General features: G+C 36.6%; 3 protein-coding genes across 6 annotated transcripts in view; 1 reads left to right on the top strand and 2 right to left on the bottom strand.

Annotated features, from left to right (window-relative positions):
- The window catches only part of Chinmo (Chronologically inappropriate morphogenesis), a 76,696-nt gene extending 61,757 nt beyond the window's left edge, over window positions 1-14,939 (bottom strand). The window contains exon 1 of one of the 3 annotated variants that reach the window (XM_072003588.1): window positions 14,337-14,939. Coding sequence is in view for 1 of the 3 variants with exons in the window: in XM_072003561.1 (XP_071859662.1) it covers window positions 6,443-6,518 (76 nt within the window). In the remaining 2 variants the exon portion in view is untranslated. Of the gene's footprint in view, window positions 1-6,442; window positions 6,532-13,191; window positions 13,701-14,336 lie in introns of those variants that run through there. The other 2 variants (XM_072003608.1, XM_072003561.1) reach the window with 2 other exon arrangements.
- Window positions 14,940-15,074: 135 nt separating this feature from the next.
- Window positions 15,075-16,616, bottom strand: Rfesp (Rieske iron-sulfur protein). Of its 2 annotated transcripts, XM_072003774.1 has the most exons (5): window positions 16,438-16,616; window positions 16,324-16,353; window positions 15,909-16,061; window positions 15,651-15,828; window positions 15,075-15,565 (listed from the first exon to the last, which is right to left on the bottom strand). In XM_072003774.1, exons 1-5 carry the CDS (start codon window positions 16,526-16,528, stop codon window positions 15,277-15,279), a joined length of 741 nt encoding a protein of 246 aa, XP_071859875.1. In that variant the 5' UTR covers window positions 16,529-16,616; the 3' UTR covers window positions 15,075-15,276. The 2 variants fall into 2 exon arrangements, with proteins under 2 accessions (XP_071859875.1, XP_071859867.1); XM_072003766.1 differs by having other exon boundaries at window positions 16,324-16,615.
- Window positions 16,617-17,093: 477 nt separating this feature from the next.
- Rpl24-like (ribosomal protein L24-like) lies at window positions 17,094-18,232 on the top strand. The gene is made up of 2 exons (XM_072003822.1): window positions 17,094-17,305; window positions 17,562-18,232. The coding sequence occupies exons 1-2, from the start codon at window positions 17,225-17,227 to the stop codon at window positions 17,991-17,993; spliced, it is 513 nt and encodes a 170-aa protein (XP_071859923.1). The 5' UTR covers window positions 17,094-17,224; the 3' UTR covers window positions 17,994-18,232.
- The last annotated feature ends 168 nt before the right edge of the window (window positions 18,233-18,400 follow it).

Here is an 18,400-nt window from a genome sequence, read left to right as displayed (position 1 = left end):
TGGATCTTTTCTTTTTTTCGTTTTGGTAATTGAGGGCCGTGGTAATAAAGCTTAAATTATATTTGTTGGTAGAGAAAAATATAGGTTTCGTACGAAGATTGTAGGACAACATGATAAGCCTCATTATCTATTTTTTACAGGACGGCGGTTTTAAAATTCAATAATTTAAGTCAATTAATCTGGTGTTATCAACATTGTATCACTTATATTTAATTTTGAGGCAACAAATAATGTATTTTCCAATGCTTATACTATATTAAGATATCGAAAGACGTTAAAAGATCGAAGGTATTAGAATATTATCCGTATTGACAATTATACCTTTGGTTAGATCTAACAAAATCTTCTAAAACAATTAACAAAATTGTACTTGTCGCAAGCAATTTTTCGTATGATGTTCACACTTCAAAAATATGGAAAAGTTCATCACTACGAATTTACAGCTTACAGCCTCTAAAAGCTACTTGATTTTGATCGATTTTTAGTTGGTTTTTGTTCCTTTGCTCGAATCGTTGAAAAGTCACCCCTTCGACTGAAGCAGTAGTTGAAACGAGCGTTAAGGGTAGTTGGAGAACTGAAAATTGAGAATGAAGTAGGTTGGAACAGAAAATTTCAGATATGGTGTTCGTGGAAGAACACAATGCCGAGTGTTCTCGGTTGATGATTCTTGGAAAATGTATCAAAGATCCAATTAACGTCGACTATCGGAGTTGACGGTTCTGTCGCGCACAATAAGATCGTGAAAACCGGGCTCCGTTGTAATGGCATTAGAAGCGTTTCTTGAGAGCGGAATTGGCGTTTCGTTGGAGTTATATGGCTGTTTTATAGCCTTCACTTCGGCCAAGACACATTCTATTGCGAATGATCGCGAAAAATACGCGAAATTGACGCGGGAATGATTGTGACGGGCAATTGCTTTTTGCGCCGTTGACAATGACAAAGTGCATTTTTATGTCGTCGATAATAAGTGGTTATATTGGCTATCGATCGAATTATACATACATAGATGATGAATTCTACTTTGATCTTCTACAAGCACAACACACATGCATCGCAATAATATAAAATCTACAAATACCGCATTTTCAATCGCGATACCAATAGTCTAACGTCCTTTACGAAATATCTATTGATGTCGTAAAAAGCAATGTGTGTGCGTATATATGTATATATATATACAGGATATCCCATGCAACTGGAACAGGCTGTATATCTCCTAAACGGTTAGGGATAGAAGAAGATATCATAAGTGAAAGTTAAATGCTATCAGGCGGTGCATAATATGCAACTAATTTTATGCACTTTTGTGCATCGGTGCATCAGAAATATACAACCATACTTTTTTTTGAAAACAGAAACCTATATTTTTGACTTTGCACCAATCGATGCAGTTCCTTGCGCTCTATATAAAAGCACTAACATACTTATGTCCCAAACTTATTCATTACGAAGCTAAAAGTTCTCTGAATTGTTTCAGTCTCTCGACAAGTGTTCCGGAGTACCCGCGTTTTGTTCCATTGCAAATTTCGATACATATATATCATATAAAAATTCTAATTGTCGACAACGTCAAAATCTTCCAAAGAATTACTTCTAATTTTCGAAAAATCATAAATAAACTTAGTCGGCAAAAAGATTTTTTTAATATTCCACAAAGTTGTTAAAACTAGCTGAAACGCAGTTATCCGGCAAAAATCATATTTGCAAGAGCAAAAACATTCGCGTGAACGGTAATGGGGGTGATCCTCCAGACGGCTATTCCTACGTTCAAATTACCGTTGTTTTTCTCTCAGACAGAAAACTGCATTAGTGCATTACGCTGTGTAGCTAGTAACTGAATTATTTCGCCGATTCAATTAAAGACCCTGCTGCTCTCGGTTGTGTTCAATAGGTATGAGAACGTGGCACTGCTTTGATAACCTATTCTATTAACTAGCGGCAAGGTTCGGTCAAAGGCACGGGTTACTTCAGCGAAAGGATGTACATTTTCTTTGGAAACGAATATCTCATCGAGAAGAAAAAGAAGAAAGTCGTAGCCTGGAATATATCTAATCGTATGTATATCTAATTTTCATTTTGTACGATTGAAAAAGTGGATGATTATTATTATTATTAAGATGGAGAATTTTGAATAATAAATATCGTTCTTATCGTTTCGGTATTCTTCGTTTTATTTCAACAATAACAGTTGCAACTTCGAAAATCCATCTCACTTGCCTTTTCATATGAAGGAAAATCAAGTAAAACCAATCCACATCACATTACACCTTCCATTACCGAAATCGAAAGATTAATCAACAAAAGTATACTAATTGTTCAGAAAAATACACATCCTGCGTAACTATGCATACTACGTATGAAATGCAGATTAAACTCTCGAGAAAACTCGATCACTCGACAAAGAAACGGATTGCGATTCTGATGTCTCTGTATCAAACAGCAAACCAGCGAAAAACGCAATTAGGCGTTTGCCATTCCTGCGCATTCGCCCCATCGAAATTCGAGGAGGCTCGGGAGCAGCGAGGTAGCGGTTGCGTCAGAGGCGGAAGCGACGTGGCATAGCATGAAGGGCGATAACGTTGTAGAAAATACATTCTAGTATTCTACGAAAGAGCTGGCCGTGAAGTATAGTCAATACTGCAGCCAACGATTCCTACCGCAGCACTGTTTCCCCCTTATCCAACGACTCTCCAGAAGCTTCCGCCCCCGAACGAAAGATAAAGCGAGAAAGAGAGAAAGACGAGATTTGCGTGAATCCTGAATCCCGGTAATAATTGCCGAAGGGTAGGGAAAATGCAGAGGAAGGGTTCCCGTCTGATGAAAATTTCGGCCTAAAAATGCAAACGTATACTCATAATACGAAGAAGAAACGCTTGACGAGAAGAAGTTTGCGAGGGAAAAAGCAAATAATCGCTACGTTGTTCGCGAACCTATGGATTACATCGATCGTTTCGATCGAAGATTACGGCGGTAAAATGTGACGAGTACAATTTTGTTGATTCTCTGATTTTTATGTTGTTTGGTGGTTAGACGAATGTACTCTAATATACGTACGCAAAATGTAGCTAAAAAGAGGAGCAACTAATTCGATTGAAAGATACGTGAACCTGCTAGATATAGATGACAAATACACGAAATTTTATGAAGAGACTAACAATATACCTGTCACGTAAAATACGATGATAAACGCTTTTGAAATCAGTATTTTCTAAGAAATTTGAGGAATCAATAATTTTGATACAAATATTTTTTAAAAGAACCACGTAACTTGCTTTTATAAGAAGACAGTTTTCGTAATACGTGACTGGTTGACAAAGTATCACATCTTAGAACTGTTTTTACACGAAAAATAGAGAATGTGACGTATCGTGTCCTTCCTCCATAAGTAACATACACGAGATACATACGGTAACAACGAAGAATCATTTAACAGAAATTACGAAATTTGCTATAGAAGAATTCGCAAGGAACAAAAGAGCAGAAGTAAAATAGATAGAGGCAAATGAACAAACAAGAAATTTCATTAACGTACGAGAGCAGGTGTTTCTTCATCGACAACAAGCTCCCGGAGACTCTGACGGTTCCTACAAATCGATGCAGGGACCTGATCTTGATACGTATACCGGTAACAATTTATTTTGTCGGCAACGCAATTAAGATAAGTGTTTCGGTGGTTATTCATGCGACTTTAACGAAACATATGCCACCAGTGCATCCGACAACCCAACACATTCAAAGGATCGAATAATACAATTAAAGAACTCTAACGCGATATTAGCTTTAAGCTTAAACGAATTAAATAAGAACAAAACCATTTACGAACAAAAACATTTAAATAAACACAAGAGGCAATTTTTTATAATGTTTTATATAGATAAAAATGATAATAAAATTGGTAAAAGATCCTAGATCAGGCCGATTAAATAAAAGATTCTAAACTTCAATTTCCAGTTAACTAAAATTTCGTAGCTGAAAATATTTCGATCGGCAAATTGAACAGAACTAAAGGGTTGCACGTGCGGGAATCGATGACACGTGCCAATCTGCCTATCGATGCGACAGCCGCGTATTTCACCGCTGTTTGCCGCTTCACGAAGGCGTGAAGCGCGAGAATTGGTGCCACGAGGACGCGGGAAACGGTGACGAAATCGAGCGTAGAACGTTCCGTACAAGGCGAAACGCGTGAAGACGAAATTGGTGCGATCCACGACCGAGAATTTCACGGTTCACGCGGGAATCCAGCGGGGAAACAAGGAGCAAACAGCCTTCAGCGATAGGATTTCGTTCTCTAAGACGACGACGAGTCTGACATGAATTCGACTACCAACAGACGTCTACGATTTTCCTTCCACTGTTTGATGTCTTTCCCCTACTATAAGCGTGTTTATTTTACCTTTTAAACATAATTTCTAGCCTCTGCTCCAATTTCCAGAATATCGTTTTCAATTTTTAGATTCTCTTTCATCGTCCAAATACGTATTTTGAAATAAATATTTTTACGCGAAACATATTAAATACATGTAATGGATATTTTTACATAAATATTTCTCACTACTTTTCTTTAATGTCTTTTAAATTAAATAAAAATAAAATAAGCTGCGCGAGATTAGATGAATCGAACTATGAAATTTTTACGAACTTCCTGCGAACGATTAATTCTCTCTGAAAAAATATAGATACGTGCATGTGCGTGCAATATTCCTTGCAACGAAAGAGAGAATGACTAATTAGTATGATGGAATCCTGGAATTTTTTGAACAAGCTACTTTCACAAACGAGAAGATATCCTGGAAAACGATGTAACAAAAGCTCGTGCTTTATGTTTCTCTTCTACAACTTTATATAGAGTGCAATTACGTAAATTATAGGGATATATGAAAAAATATATTTACTTTTGTTGTATAAAATCAAGCAATTGTGTGTGTAGACCTTTTAACTGATGGAAAATAAGACGAAGTACGAGTATTTGGAGGTACCAATTTGTTCACTACTACTCGATATGTTTAACGCAAAAACAGATATCTTAATTAACCGTGTATAACAGAAGCAACGATAATTCTACAAACCCTATCCAAAAACTTTCTCTCACAGACAAAACATAGAACGAGGCCAATGTATCTAGGCGAAAGAAAAGCATCTGCCATTATTTATTGCGACACGCCATCAAAAATCAGAAGAAAGAATAAAAAACGTGAAAAGGTCCCAGAGGAACAATTTCTCTTTTTGTTATAAAACAAATGCGTAGCGATACGTTTCTCGAAGGAAAGTCGTTAGGGAGATAGCCAGTTTCAGGCGGAACAACTACGTATATAACAGTGAGACAGTTTTTTGGACACAGAGCCCGCGAGAATCGTAGCAAAGGGACATTAAGTGGTGGAAATGGAACTTTGCATGGTTGTTCTTTTAAAACTTAAAGAACCGAACTAAACGAACATAGTTCCGCATTGGACACCGTTATACGGACTGCATACGCATGTACGAGAGGTGCACGTAGCACGTGCATGCGCTGCATAAGATTAAAACAAAGGGAACGAGAGTCGTTGGAGCACTGTAAATGTAAATAACGGTGATTCAAGGTAAAACGCGCATGAAACGATTCGTTTACCAAACTTAACGGTTAATGAGAATGCATGAAGTGGAACTTTAAAAGCTAGTCAAACGGGAAAGTATAAATATGTAGATAGTTGGTAAGAGAAACTCGTGACAAAGTAATTTGGAATGAATTTTCAACGTGAAAAACGATAGAGCTATCGATTCCATTGAATCGTTCGTTGATTTAAATACTCTCCGATCTGAAGAATTTGAGAATATGAAAACCGTGTTAAAGATATCGAATTTAAACGTTATTCTCTTACGAGAAATGCAAAATATTTGTATTTCATAACTTTTGATCGAAACACGAAGCGGCAAATACATAAAAACTGTACAGATAAAAGTAGGTTGGCAATCGAAGAATACAAAAACATATCTTACAAGTATACGACCTCTAACATTTCCCAACAGGTAGCATACTGAGGAAAAACGCTCTTCGTTAATTCTGCTTCGCAACGACAATCATCTAAGAATGAACGTTACGAAAGTGCAGATCCTCCTATCATACCACGTACCTATCACCCACAAATCATGAAAAGCACGTTGACGATCGACCAATGAGACTCGCGAATATAACCAATATAATCGATCACGATCGATAAGGATCACCACTAATCACCGTAAATAGGCGCGATTTTATGTCACAAAAGGCAAGTGGCGAAAAAATAAACTAACCGTTCGTTCGATTATGTATACGTACTTTGTACGATTTCCAATCTGTCGATCGTGACAGTTGATCTCGCCAAAAAAACAGATTTCCCGAAAGTTTCAAAGTATTAAAATATTCAGGAAAATACGTGTCACCTAAACAGAGCGCGCGAAACAATATGAAGAGGAGAACACGGTGTACCTGGCGGATGAAGCCACCATGAATTGACCAGGGATGGTTGTTGGTTGCCGTGGCCCTCGCCGACAGGGGCGTACATCCTCCTCCGACTACGTCACGCCCGTCACTGCCGCCCCGTGCGGCTGCACCCCCGACTGCCTTCAACCCATAACCCACCGCTCCTCCCGGGATTCCTGTCACTTCCCCTTCCTCCGTGTACGCAAGAGGGTTGCAAGGTTACCGATACCCCCTTCGCTCCACCGTACCCTCCAACTGGCCGATCCACCCCCGCCTCAGCTACTAACCACCCCACCCGCGACCACCTCGAGCGCTTCTCGTTCAAGGTGGAGGAACAACCGCCTCCAACGTCGAGCGACGCACAACCACCCCCGGAGTTGGTTTTCCTACGCAAGCAACCGGCCAGCCACAGCCATCACTTTCGCTAGAAAGTACTCGGCCTGCTACGAGGCTCAGCCAGGGCTGACGTTGCAAAGGGCGAGCAACGATCAACTTTTTTTCCTCTGCTTTCCTTTGCTTTCCGTTTCTCGTCCTTTTTTATCGTTCTTTCTATAGTGTTCTCGTCTGTCTCTCTTTCTCTATATTACCGTGTAGGTATATGCTTTTCGATGAACACGTTTGCCGCGTTCACCATTGGCGAGCAAGTCGACCAAAGGTTCTCTTTCCCTGAATCGATAAGATAATTTCACTAGCGCGCTACCGGACGAAAAAAAAAAAGGATGGAACGAAACGACCAAGCGTCCAATCGACGAAAAACACACCGTTGCTATGCAATAGACGACCTAGCGACATTTGTTGACAACTATGAATGTGCTTCGTTGGAGACTCGGATTCTGATCGTTCTGATTCGTCGCTATACGATTGTGATTGGACGGTGAAGTTTTGGGCTTACGACTTTGATGATCGGTGACGAGACACTAGCGCCAACTAGAGAGCGTTAAATAGTAGCGCACACTATAGATATCTATTAAGCTATTTGCATATTTCACAAATTATTACTACTTTTACGTTCTTCAAATATTTCAAGTTACAAATTTATGTAATTGGAATTCATATAATGGTATTCCACTAATTCTCACTATTATAATTTTTACATTTAAGAAACTAAAATTTTCTTTACATGAACAGAATTGTATCGCATGAAATTTTTCTATAAACGAAGCAAAAATCATATTTTGTTAGCGTTTGACGTAAGAATGGCTTAAAACTATACTGTTAAGGTATACCGAATCGTCGGTATTTGATTGTGAGGAGGAACTTAACCGACAGATGCAAGTTTGTTACAAAGTATCGGAGCGAAATCTCTATCGGTACTCGAAATCTGTTTAAGGTCGGATGATGTATGCCGATAAAGTCGAGATACGCTCATAGGTATTTTTCAATCGTTTCAACCGTGAAGACCGATGTATGAGATGCGTATTCCGAGTGGTATCTGTTAGTCAGATTAGCCAGGTGACAGAGAGAGCATTTGCTTCATGGGTCGACAGTTTCTGGCGTCAACGCATTAATTACGACTGTCCGTCGTTGCGTATGCGTCTTCATTGCGTTCGAGATAGAGGGATGAGAAATGAAATATTTCCTGACTGGCTGACATTTCCTTTCGTTACGTCATTCGTTTCTGTAGAAATCTATTGTCGTACCATAAATTAAATAGTAAAAAGAAAACATTATAATTCCCATTTTCATTTGTCAAATTATAATAATATGAATAAAATTAATTAGGAAAACCTGGTCTGTTTATGAAATTGGCAAAGTATTAAAGACACGTGTACAATGTATGTACCTAAACCTTAACTTTCATTCAACATTGGATGAATTTAAATACTTTATGGACTAGGACAGTGATAGACTAATTATTCGTTCTACTCCCTCGAAACAATATCATAACCAAGTCTTAAATTAGCAAATAATATAAAATCAAATGCAAATTCATAAGTTCAAATGAAAATAAACACCTGACCCAAGATCTAGCTAAAACGTAACCACATCTCGAACATCTTGCAACTCAAAAATGGGACCAACGACCACCGTATCCTTAACAATTAAAATTTGACGAACGCAGGAAACGGGCGTCCAAAGCGTACCACATTGTGATCCCCTATTTCGTCCCATGGTTCGAATAGCTGAGATCGCTCGATAATTAAGGCATTGTTTCGCATACCGGAATCCCCTGGAGATTTTTCGTCCTTAGTCAAGAACGATCCAGCACGATCTGCATTGTACGAGAGGAGACCGGCGAGCCGATAGAAAAATTTTTCGGACGCGTGCCAACGAGAAATTCCGCGCGCCCTAGCTGCCTACGTTCCTGAAGATAGCGGCAACAACGTGGAGGGGAGAACAACCTTGCAAGCTCTCACACCCCCACGGTATGCGTAGAGCTGCGTCGGTGGTAGGGTCTGAAATTTTGGAGGTTGGCAGAATCGGCTAGTACGGAGGGGATTGAAGGGCGAAAAACCGGGAGGGTGTCGGAGGGACGAGAGGGGTGATGTCCTCGGGGGCAGCGGAGGGTTAACGGGGGGCGGTCTGAAGAGAGCCAGGCAACCTGCACCCGGCAACAGCCCCCGACCTCGGAAGAACTAATCATTAACCTCCTTTCACCCTCCCAAACATCGCTCTAACTCGACCACCTTCGCTTCACTTTCACCTGTGCCTCCCTTTCTCTCTATGTCTTTTCTCCTCTCTCCGGACTAACCCATTCACCCTTTCTTCATGGACTACCTTCGTTTCTAGAATTCGCCTACGCTACGTGCGATTACTATTACTTGCGCCCGCTTACGTCGATTTTTTCTGAATTCCTGTTTCAGTTTGTATTTTTCCTGTTTGCTCATCTTCTCAATGTAAAATGCAACTTTCAACCCTCAACTGCTGTCATTGTGTTGGAATACTCGATTTCAAATTTTATCTTGCGTTGAATTCTCATATTTTGTTTTCTATATTTTGTTATATATTATAATTTATTATATAGGCGCGATGAGAATGGTTGATGATAATTTTTAATGCGTAAAGTGTAAAATATTAAGTAAATGTAACATACACGTATATTTCGATATTAAATATTCTATTGTGAATTCCTGTGGCCATCTACGATCCAACGATAAATCATGGAGTTGATACCTCGACTGTTGCTTTTTGGATCGTTGGCTTTTACTTTTAAAGATCTTTTTAATTCTTTCCCTTTTTTGTGGGTTTAAGATGTATAATGGGGTCGTTGAAGAAAGATTTGGAGAATGAAGGAAGACGAATAGGTATATAATGCGAAATGGGTAAAGCTGTTCGTAAACTAGTTTCATCTAGGAGATTCGCGCCAAGGGTTGTGGTAGAAACCCTGTTGCTGGATTTACGTGTGTACGTGTACACGCGTTAAAGGTTGCACCCTGTGCAACCCTCCGAACTTGAGGGCTGCGATACACAGATAAACGCCAGCAGATAGATCAATAAATACGCGAATACGTTGGTACACGTGCGTTACTATGCGTTCTGCGGTGCATTTAACTGCAACGATCGCGGAGGATGCGAACGAAACGAACAACGATGCGACGAATACACGTCTATCCTGTTTCGAATTTTTATCTGTTATTTATTAAATAAATTTTTGAAAATTTCTCGTATCCCCTCCAACGCATAGTGCAGTTAGTTCTACCGAATGGAAAATTTATTTTGTAGACCACTATAACGTAATTAATGAATTATTATTAATCATAAATTATAAAGTATTAAAACATTTGCCTCTAGATTATTCTATGACACTCAATTATTCTAAAAAAAAACTGTGTTTTCTTTCAATAAAAATTATATTCATCAAATCTATAAATCATTCCATGATGTACTAGTATCTTAAAAAGTTATATCTTCTTCATAAATATAATAAAATATATCATAAAAATAAATAATATATCCAACTAATAAAAACACGTACAAGACGCTATATGCAAAGAAAATACACAGTGTGAATAACTAAATAGAAGGGAAAAGGGAAGCGACACGAGCATCATTAAACGACGATTCCTCATTTAAATAATTCAGTGGCCAAGAGGACGGTTGCTATACGGACAGGTATTTGTACTTCTAATCGATGTAACCGGCTAGTGTCGACGTTAAACTCACGATTCAACCATACGGTTCGAGTCACTCTATTTTGCTGGCATATACGGCGTTTATCCGCCTCTGTATCTAGATTTACACGTCGAATTTCAGCGCGATAAAATCATTTATATGACAGAAGCTAGAATAGTCGTAAGACCTGGGAAGGACAAACGATGCGCAAAATTGATCAACGACGTTAACGAAATCGTTGAGACTTTCTCATACGTACAGCTGATTCCACCGTCGAAGACGCGAATCTTCGAGAAATTATAAGAGATTAAAATAAATTAAGCTTGAAAATGAAAATTAATTTCGAAGGAATATACAATATTTGTATCTTTCATTTGGGAGATTAAAATCGACAGTGTTTCCATTACGCTGTGTGCGACAATAATTCTGGGACATTATAAGATTAAAAAACGGATACGCACAAAACTATGTAGCTGTCTAAGCATAAAGCGTCTTATCTTACCATCGTTTCTTTCTTTGAACGATGTTCTTACTAATTTATAAAAATATACAAAATATCAAATTTCAACGAATTATCCATCTACCAAATCGTATACAATTAATTTATAGGCCAACGCAATTTTAAAATCCCTATCTTTGTTACTAATATCTAAAAAATTGGAGCGACAGCAAACCCCGAACCACTACACCACCTTGTCCCAAAAAACAAAACCACCTAAACATTCTACCCCAGCGAAATAAAACGATTCACCGAATCAATTTCCTCGAAAACAAGAAATCTCTCTGAACGACGAACAAAAAAGGAGAAAAAAATATGCATTGAACTGCATAACTGGAAAGGGCGTATGGAAAAGGAGGGATGGTTTTGGAAGACCGAAGAGTATCGTGGAGAAGCGGGCGCTCTCTCGTGCGAAGGTCGAGTCAGTGGTTGTCGAGGAAGAAGGGGTGCGCGCGGGGTAGCCGAAAAAGGGGACAAGAGGGGCAAGATGCAACGCACATCTATTGATTCTTCTCCTTCAGCGTGAAGGCCCGCGTGTCCCACTCACTTTCGGAAGCGCGCACGCACCGACCAACGAACGAACGCTCTCGCGCGCTTTCCCTAGCCCGCGCACACGAACACGAACACGTGGCTAAGTTACGTAGTGTGGTTGCGTGTGTGCACACACGCTCACGCCCGAGTGCGTCCCGATAGTTGAATGCAGGGCACAAAACGTTCACTCTCTCTCTTTCACTTGGTTTAAAGAGGGAAGGAAAAAGAAGAAGAAAAAAAAAAGAAGAAGAAAAAGGGGGAACTGGATTTTGCAACCTCCCTTCCGTGCATTCCTACTGTGAATTTCCTTGGCCGGCTGCATAAAGAATTAGAATGCGAGAACGCGCACATCGTGCAGCTTATACGGAGGCGCAGAATGAAGAAAAAAGAAAAAAATAAAAAAAGAGAAGAGGAAGGCACACACAGGAGGGCAGAAGGGTGAGGAAATGGGGTTGCAGCGATCTGAAAAGTCCGGTAGCCGCGGCTTTGCACTTGTAACTATACTCCATGTAATAGTACGAGTCCTCCGCATATTCAATATCCTGGAGGGTTAGCCATCGGCTTTGCAAACAGTAAACCAGATCGACATAGAGAGACACTGCCTTCCGAAGGTTGAATAACAAAGTGCACGGAACTAGCGAGCAACAACGACTTTACGGCCTTTGTTGGTGGGATCAGGCCGTCCTATGTCATCAAGATGGGTAATTAACTAAAGGCAACCGAAAAATACGATTTTCTCAGAGAGACAGTTTACAATAGGATTCGCAGAGACGGCATTACGAATGTAGAGACGTGTATTATAAACAAAAAATATTTATTGTATTATTTACGTACAGTGAAAGACCATTTTTCTGAACTTGTTGGGGAGGGGGGCATATTAGTTTATACCTATAATCAGTTTCGTGTTATAGGGGTTCATCAATTTTCCCCGCAAGGTATTATTTTTCGTTCGCATAATTTGAACATCACGTTCAAATAGATAAATTCAACCAGTTAGTCGAGCACTAACTAAAATTTCGTTGGAATAAATGGAGTTTAGATAAACTGTGTTCTACCGTAGTATGTTACCTAATTGCTTCCAAATATATCAAATTTCGTACCATTTGGTAGTACTTTCATATGGTTACAATAATTTGATACTATGAAAATGAAATAAAACCTGATAAAAGTAACGCTTCATTGGAAAATAAGAATACGTGCCAATTGTAGCCATTGTGTGTGCGCGGGAAGGCCGAGGTACAAGTTCTACACGTAAGCGAATATTACACGTAACAGAATTTTGCTTGTTGGAATTTCGAGAAACGGTGAAATTTTATGTATATATGCCTAAATTAGTGAAAGTCTAAAATTCAAAGATTATATGACTATAAAAACTATGCAATTTTGTTTAATACTAGAAATACCGACTTGTATCGAACGAAATAAAATATAAGATAATACGGGAAGATATGACACAAGGAAGCAAACAATTGCTAGAACAAGTTACAGAACTCCAAAAGTGCAATGTTATAAATAAATAAAATTTCTATGAAAAATTACATATTAGTCATCACTGTAGTACTTGTAATATTAATTTAGAGTATAACATATTTCAGATATAATCTGAGCGATTAGTAATACGATATATATTTTACGGATTAGAAATATTAAATGAATCTTATCAACTTCTCACCGATTGTCGAAACAGAAGTGTCCCAAATGGCGTAGATTTCAATTTCCAGTTATCACTCGCGAATCAATAATTAAGTTTTAATTATTTAGAATAAGAAAAATATATAGGAATATATATAAGACACGATATATGTATGTAAAATCGAGTAACGAATCTGGCTTCCGATGTGCAGGGCCGACCTTAGCATAATGGCCGAAATTTCGAACGATCATGAATCATAATCTCGTCTTTGTTTACAAGAACTGAAAGGCACGCAAGTGGTGTCGCAAAAACTATGAGACTCCTATTCGAACCGTTAGCAAAATGCAAAGTATGATTCGAATGTACAGAAGTCATCGTACCGGGCGGAGCCAAACATGCAGAAACACAAACATATGCCGCCGTTAAGGTTACGAAAACAATTGTTCTAGGTTGTCGTAAGGGTCAATTTGTGCGACGAGAAATTGTGTACTGAAATCCATTCAAGCAACGATCGGTTATCGATTACGTTAGAAATTATTCGACGTTAAATTTGATATTTTATTATAATATTAATCGCATTTGAAATAGAATCGTGCGGTATTTATGATACTAATATAATTGTATATTTCAACCGTCTTACGGCCATTAAATTTTTGTTTATCGATCTTATTATTATTTGAACAAATGAAAAGAGTTTCAACGTTTTAAAGAAAATCTCATCATAAAACTCAAATCAGTAGTAATCTTTCTATACTTTGTTTGAGCTGAACAAATTTTTTAGTGACATTAAAACACGATTAGGTCGAAGATAATTCGGAAGTATTTTAATTTTAATAGAATTTTAATATTGAAATTTACACAGTACTAATATAACGATAGCGACAAGATATTCCTATGTATATTCCAAAAAGTGATTTCTTATACTGGAGATTTATAATATTACAATTTAATTACATATAACATTGCAGGTGAATATTTGAAAATAAAATAAGAAAACTAGCTCTACTTTAAAAGTTTCAAATTGTTTGTGCATATTATGTTATTGTTCCAAACTTTTACGATTTGTTATGATATAACACATGGTATAACATAATATGTACCAAACGTATATTAAAATGACCATATATTATATAGGAATAAGAATGCAATAGCATGGATATCGGGTAAAATAAATAAGAACTTACAAAAAAAAGTTTTCCACGCATCCGTCTCCCGCCTTTTTCCTATTCTTCCTTTCCTGAATTTTCCAAATGTCACTTTCGCTTCGTGTCGTTAAACAATTATTCGTTTCTAACTCTTTCACGACGTATCACTAAACGCCGGTTCCACGCAAGAAAAAATCTCATTTTTAACAAAACATTTCTGTCCTTATTTTAAATGTCAGATCGCGGAAATCACTCGTCGTAGGGTTAAGGATTTTTGTATCATCATATAGAATGACGGTGAAAAGATGACAATGTATGAAAGATAACCGATTTTCGCGAAAAATTCTCAACTCTTCCGTCCGTACGCTGCCAGCAGCGAAGGCGACTGAAAACAGAGAATCGGCCGGCAGATTGTCGCTCGTATAGACGCCCTTGTCACGCATTGAAAATGAAAATTTGGTCCGGAATTAGTGGCGCCGCCTTGTGGAAGGAAGACTATTTATTTGATTTTCAAGATGTTTCTAATATAGAATGTAGTGCTATTACGAAATTTACGCACGCCTGCTCTCTGTACTACGATAACCTTACATAATAATTTTGCTTTACAATTGGAATAAAACATAATAGTAGATTTTACACATAAATCATGAAAATAATTATAAAGCAAGATAACATTATTTTTCATTTTGGTAAATTTATATATAACTGTAAAATTGTTTAAAATACTACATTGATAAAATTAATAAACGTTAATCATGAATAAAGAATACGAACAAGTTGTATTTTGGTTAAGCTTAATTTTTTATTTGTACAACTTGACCATAATTTATAATATTTCAATATTGTGATACTTAACCATAGAAGATATTATTAACTAAATTAATAATATCCTTGGTAAAGAATTTCGGAATAATTACCAAGTGGATGTGAGAAAACTTGATATAAATTATGATATTATTTCACTACATATGTTAATCTATTAACCAACAACTAATACATTTCCCTCAACAAACTCATAAGGTGGTATTTCCAAATTTAGAGGAGCTGGACCTTTCCTAATCCTTCCACTGGCATCGTAATGAGAGCCATGGCAAGGGCAATAGTAACCACCAAAATCACCAGCATTTGCAATTGGGACACATCCTAAATGCGTACATACACCCAAAACTACCAACCACTTTGGATCTCGTGTACGATCTGTGTCTACTTGTGGATCTCGAAGAGATGCAACATCTACCTGTGCCTCTTTATCAATCTCTTTCTGTGATCTATTATCATTTCAAAACAAAAGTCATTCAATTTAGATAAATAGAATTAGAAAATAGATATATAATCATGTTTAGTAATATTTACCTATGTCGTACAAACAGAGGCTTTCCACGCCATTTGAAAACAGCATTCTTTCCTTCAGGAATACTGTCAAGTTTAACTTCAATCTTTGCTAAAGCAAGTACATCACCTGCAGCGCTCATAGAAGCTACTAAATTATGCACTACTGTTTTTGCACTATAAACCGCACAAACCCCAGTTGCTATATAATAAATCAATATTTATATTTCTCTGTAATTATTAAACTGGAATAATGCAAAAAAGATTAAAAGGTATACTTACTAGCTGTTACAAGATACGTAAATGATTTGCGCTTAGCAGCAGAATGTTTGCTTGGGGTGGTTGGATTTTTTACAGCACTATGACGATAACCAGTGAAATCTGGCCATTGAATGTCGGTATGCGCCAGCCTCCTCTGTGTTGCTAGTAAACTCGCTATAAGAATCAATTCATTGAAAATACTGTTTCCTACATCGAGTATAAAATAGGATATTAAAGATAAAAATAATATATTTCAATGTTTTAAAATAGGAAAAATGTTTGTTCAATATTTGTAATAAATTAATACATTGGTACAATAATAATCTTTGAGACATGTACCGCATACGCCATACGATTATATAATCGAAATATCTAAGAGTGTATTTTGTTTATACATGAAATCTAATAAATTAACGTTTAAATAAAAGCCTCAAACCTCCAATTCCTGAACTGACACGTAGAGATCCTTTAATAAGTGATTCGTACAAACTTTGAGCGAGCATTAGATTGACGACAGGTTTAGTGACGATTTTTGATTTTTGTACGATACCCTTTCCAGATACTGGTTGCATTCCATTTGAAATGACAGTCGTCGACCTTAAAAGTGGAGCGAGGCTCGTTGATTTCGCTACGACGTTCATTTTTCTTAATTACGCACAAACGTCCAAACGAGACAACTTCATCGGACACTAAGTAAAATCCGAAGAACTACGTTCTTAGAGGTCTCCACTCTGCAACTTTCGCGGAAAATTTTCAGTGTAATTAATAGATGTCGCGCTATAATGTATTGAACCAGATACATACCTTGTCGTTGATAGAGCTATATAATTAATCGCGAAACTTAACTTTTAGCAACTGATCTTTTAACAAAATTGAAATGAATATAAATTAGATTATATGTTCATAATTTACACATGTTATGGTTAAATTTGATTCTAATATTTAGTTCTCCCTTTCTAGCACAATAAGCTATGATCTGCTTTGGCATATATTTACATACATAATGATGTATATCAATTTCAATAAAAAATATTGCTATTTGTGAAGATTTTAACACTTATTATTTTATAGAATTATCTAATGATATGATGGTAAAATCAAGCCTTAAAATATATGTTTTTTTAATTACATTATTGATTGTATTTCGTAAATGTTCTTTATGTCGCTTTAATCATAAACATAATCATAAACATTATATACGTTTAAAAATTGTATATTTGGAAAATTCTTCTACAAAATATCACAGTGACGCATACAATGGTTCATAGATGGCATAACCACTAATTTAAAGTGCCTATATTGTCTGTATTGTCCGAAGTTTCACAAGTGCATGCAATATGCGTATAGAAACATGTTATTTTTGTTCGTCCCGGATTTATCCGGGACATGGAATCCAGTTTGTAAGAAATGATTGTAAGGTGAGAATTTTTGTACATATTCGTCATAATATCTACATTATCTTCTATGATTTTAGAAGAATTGTTTAAAACTATAACCTTTTGGTGACTTTTAGGTTATTTTTAGGTTATGTGTACATTTAGATACTACTTTGTTTTTATATTTAATAACAATAAATTTTTGTGCAATATGTGGACAATTGATAATTGTTATAAATTATGTTATAAGTATTACAATTTATGCATTTCTTCATGCCATATTCTATTTATTTTATAGATATTCAGGTTTTGTCGGTCAAAGTGCCATGCTGCATTTAAGAAAAAGAAAAATCCAAGGAAAGTCAAATGGACAAAAGCATACAGGAAAACAGTTGGCAAGGAGTTGTTAGTGGATCCATCATTTGAATTCGAAAAAAGAAGAAATATTCCACTTAAATATAATAGAGAATTATGGCAGAATGCAATTGATGCGATCAAAAAAGTAGAAACTATCAAACAGAGGAGACAAAATCTACATATAATGCAACGATTACGTAAAGGACGTGAATTAGAACAAGAAAGAGATATTAAAGAAGTTCAACGTGATTTATCACTTATAAGGTCACCTGCTGCAGGATTGAAAGAAAGAAAGAAACTAGAACAAGTCGAACAAGAAGAGATGCAGGAATCTAACGATGAACAAGAACAACAAGAAATGGAAGTGAATTAGTTTTGTTTATTATACGATGATTATATTCATAACACGATAAGATGGAATAATTTAATTTGGAATAATTTACATAAAAGTCTACAACTAAACCTATTACATTATACATGTATTAGAGAGATTGTGGATGAAAGAAAACTTTGTTCAAAATAAACAATAATTCGTGTAAAATTCGTTTGTTATAGTACAACATAATTAAATATTTGTGTTAAGAATTATAAATAAAATTAATATCAAATTAAGTACTAGTAATGACATTGTTTATCTAAGTTAATCTAAGTTATTAATTTAATTGTTATGAGTAATTCATTAAAAGTACTAAATAATTTGGAAACTTAGAACGCTCAAAAATTTTCTGAGAAATAATTCTGAAATATTGATATATGAAAGTGTTCTGAAATACCGACCTC

This window comes from Bombus fervidus, chromosome 1 (assembly GCF_041682495.2).
Source record: "Bombus fervidus isolate BK054 chromosome 1, iyBomFerv1, whole genome shotgun sequence".
Taxonomy (NCBI): Eukaryota; Metazoa; Arthropoda; class Insecta; order Hymenoptera; family Apidae; genus Bombus; species Bombus fervidus.
The sequence above is the reverse complement of the archived record's forward strand: the minus strand, read 5'-3'. Positions and strand labels throughout refer to the sequence as shown.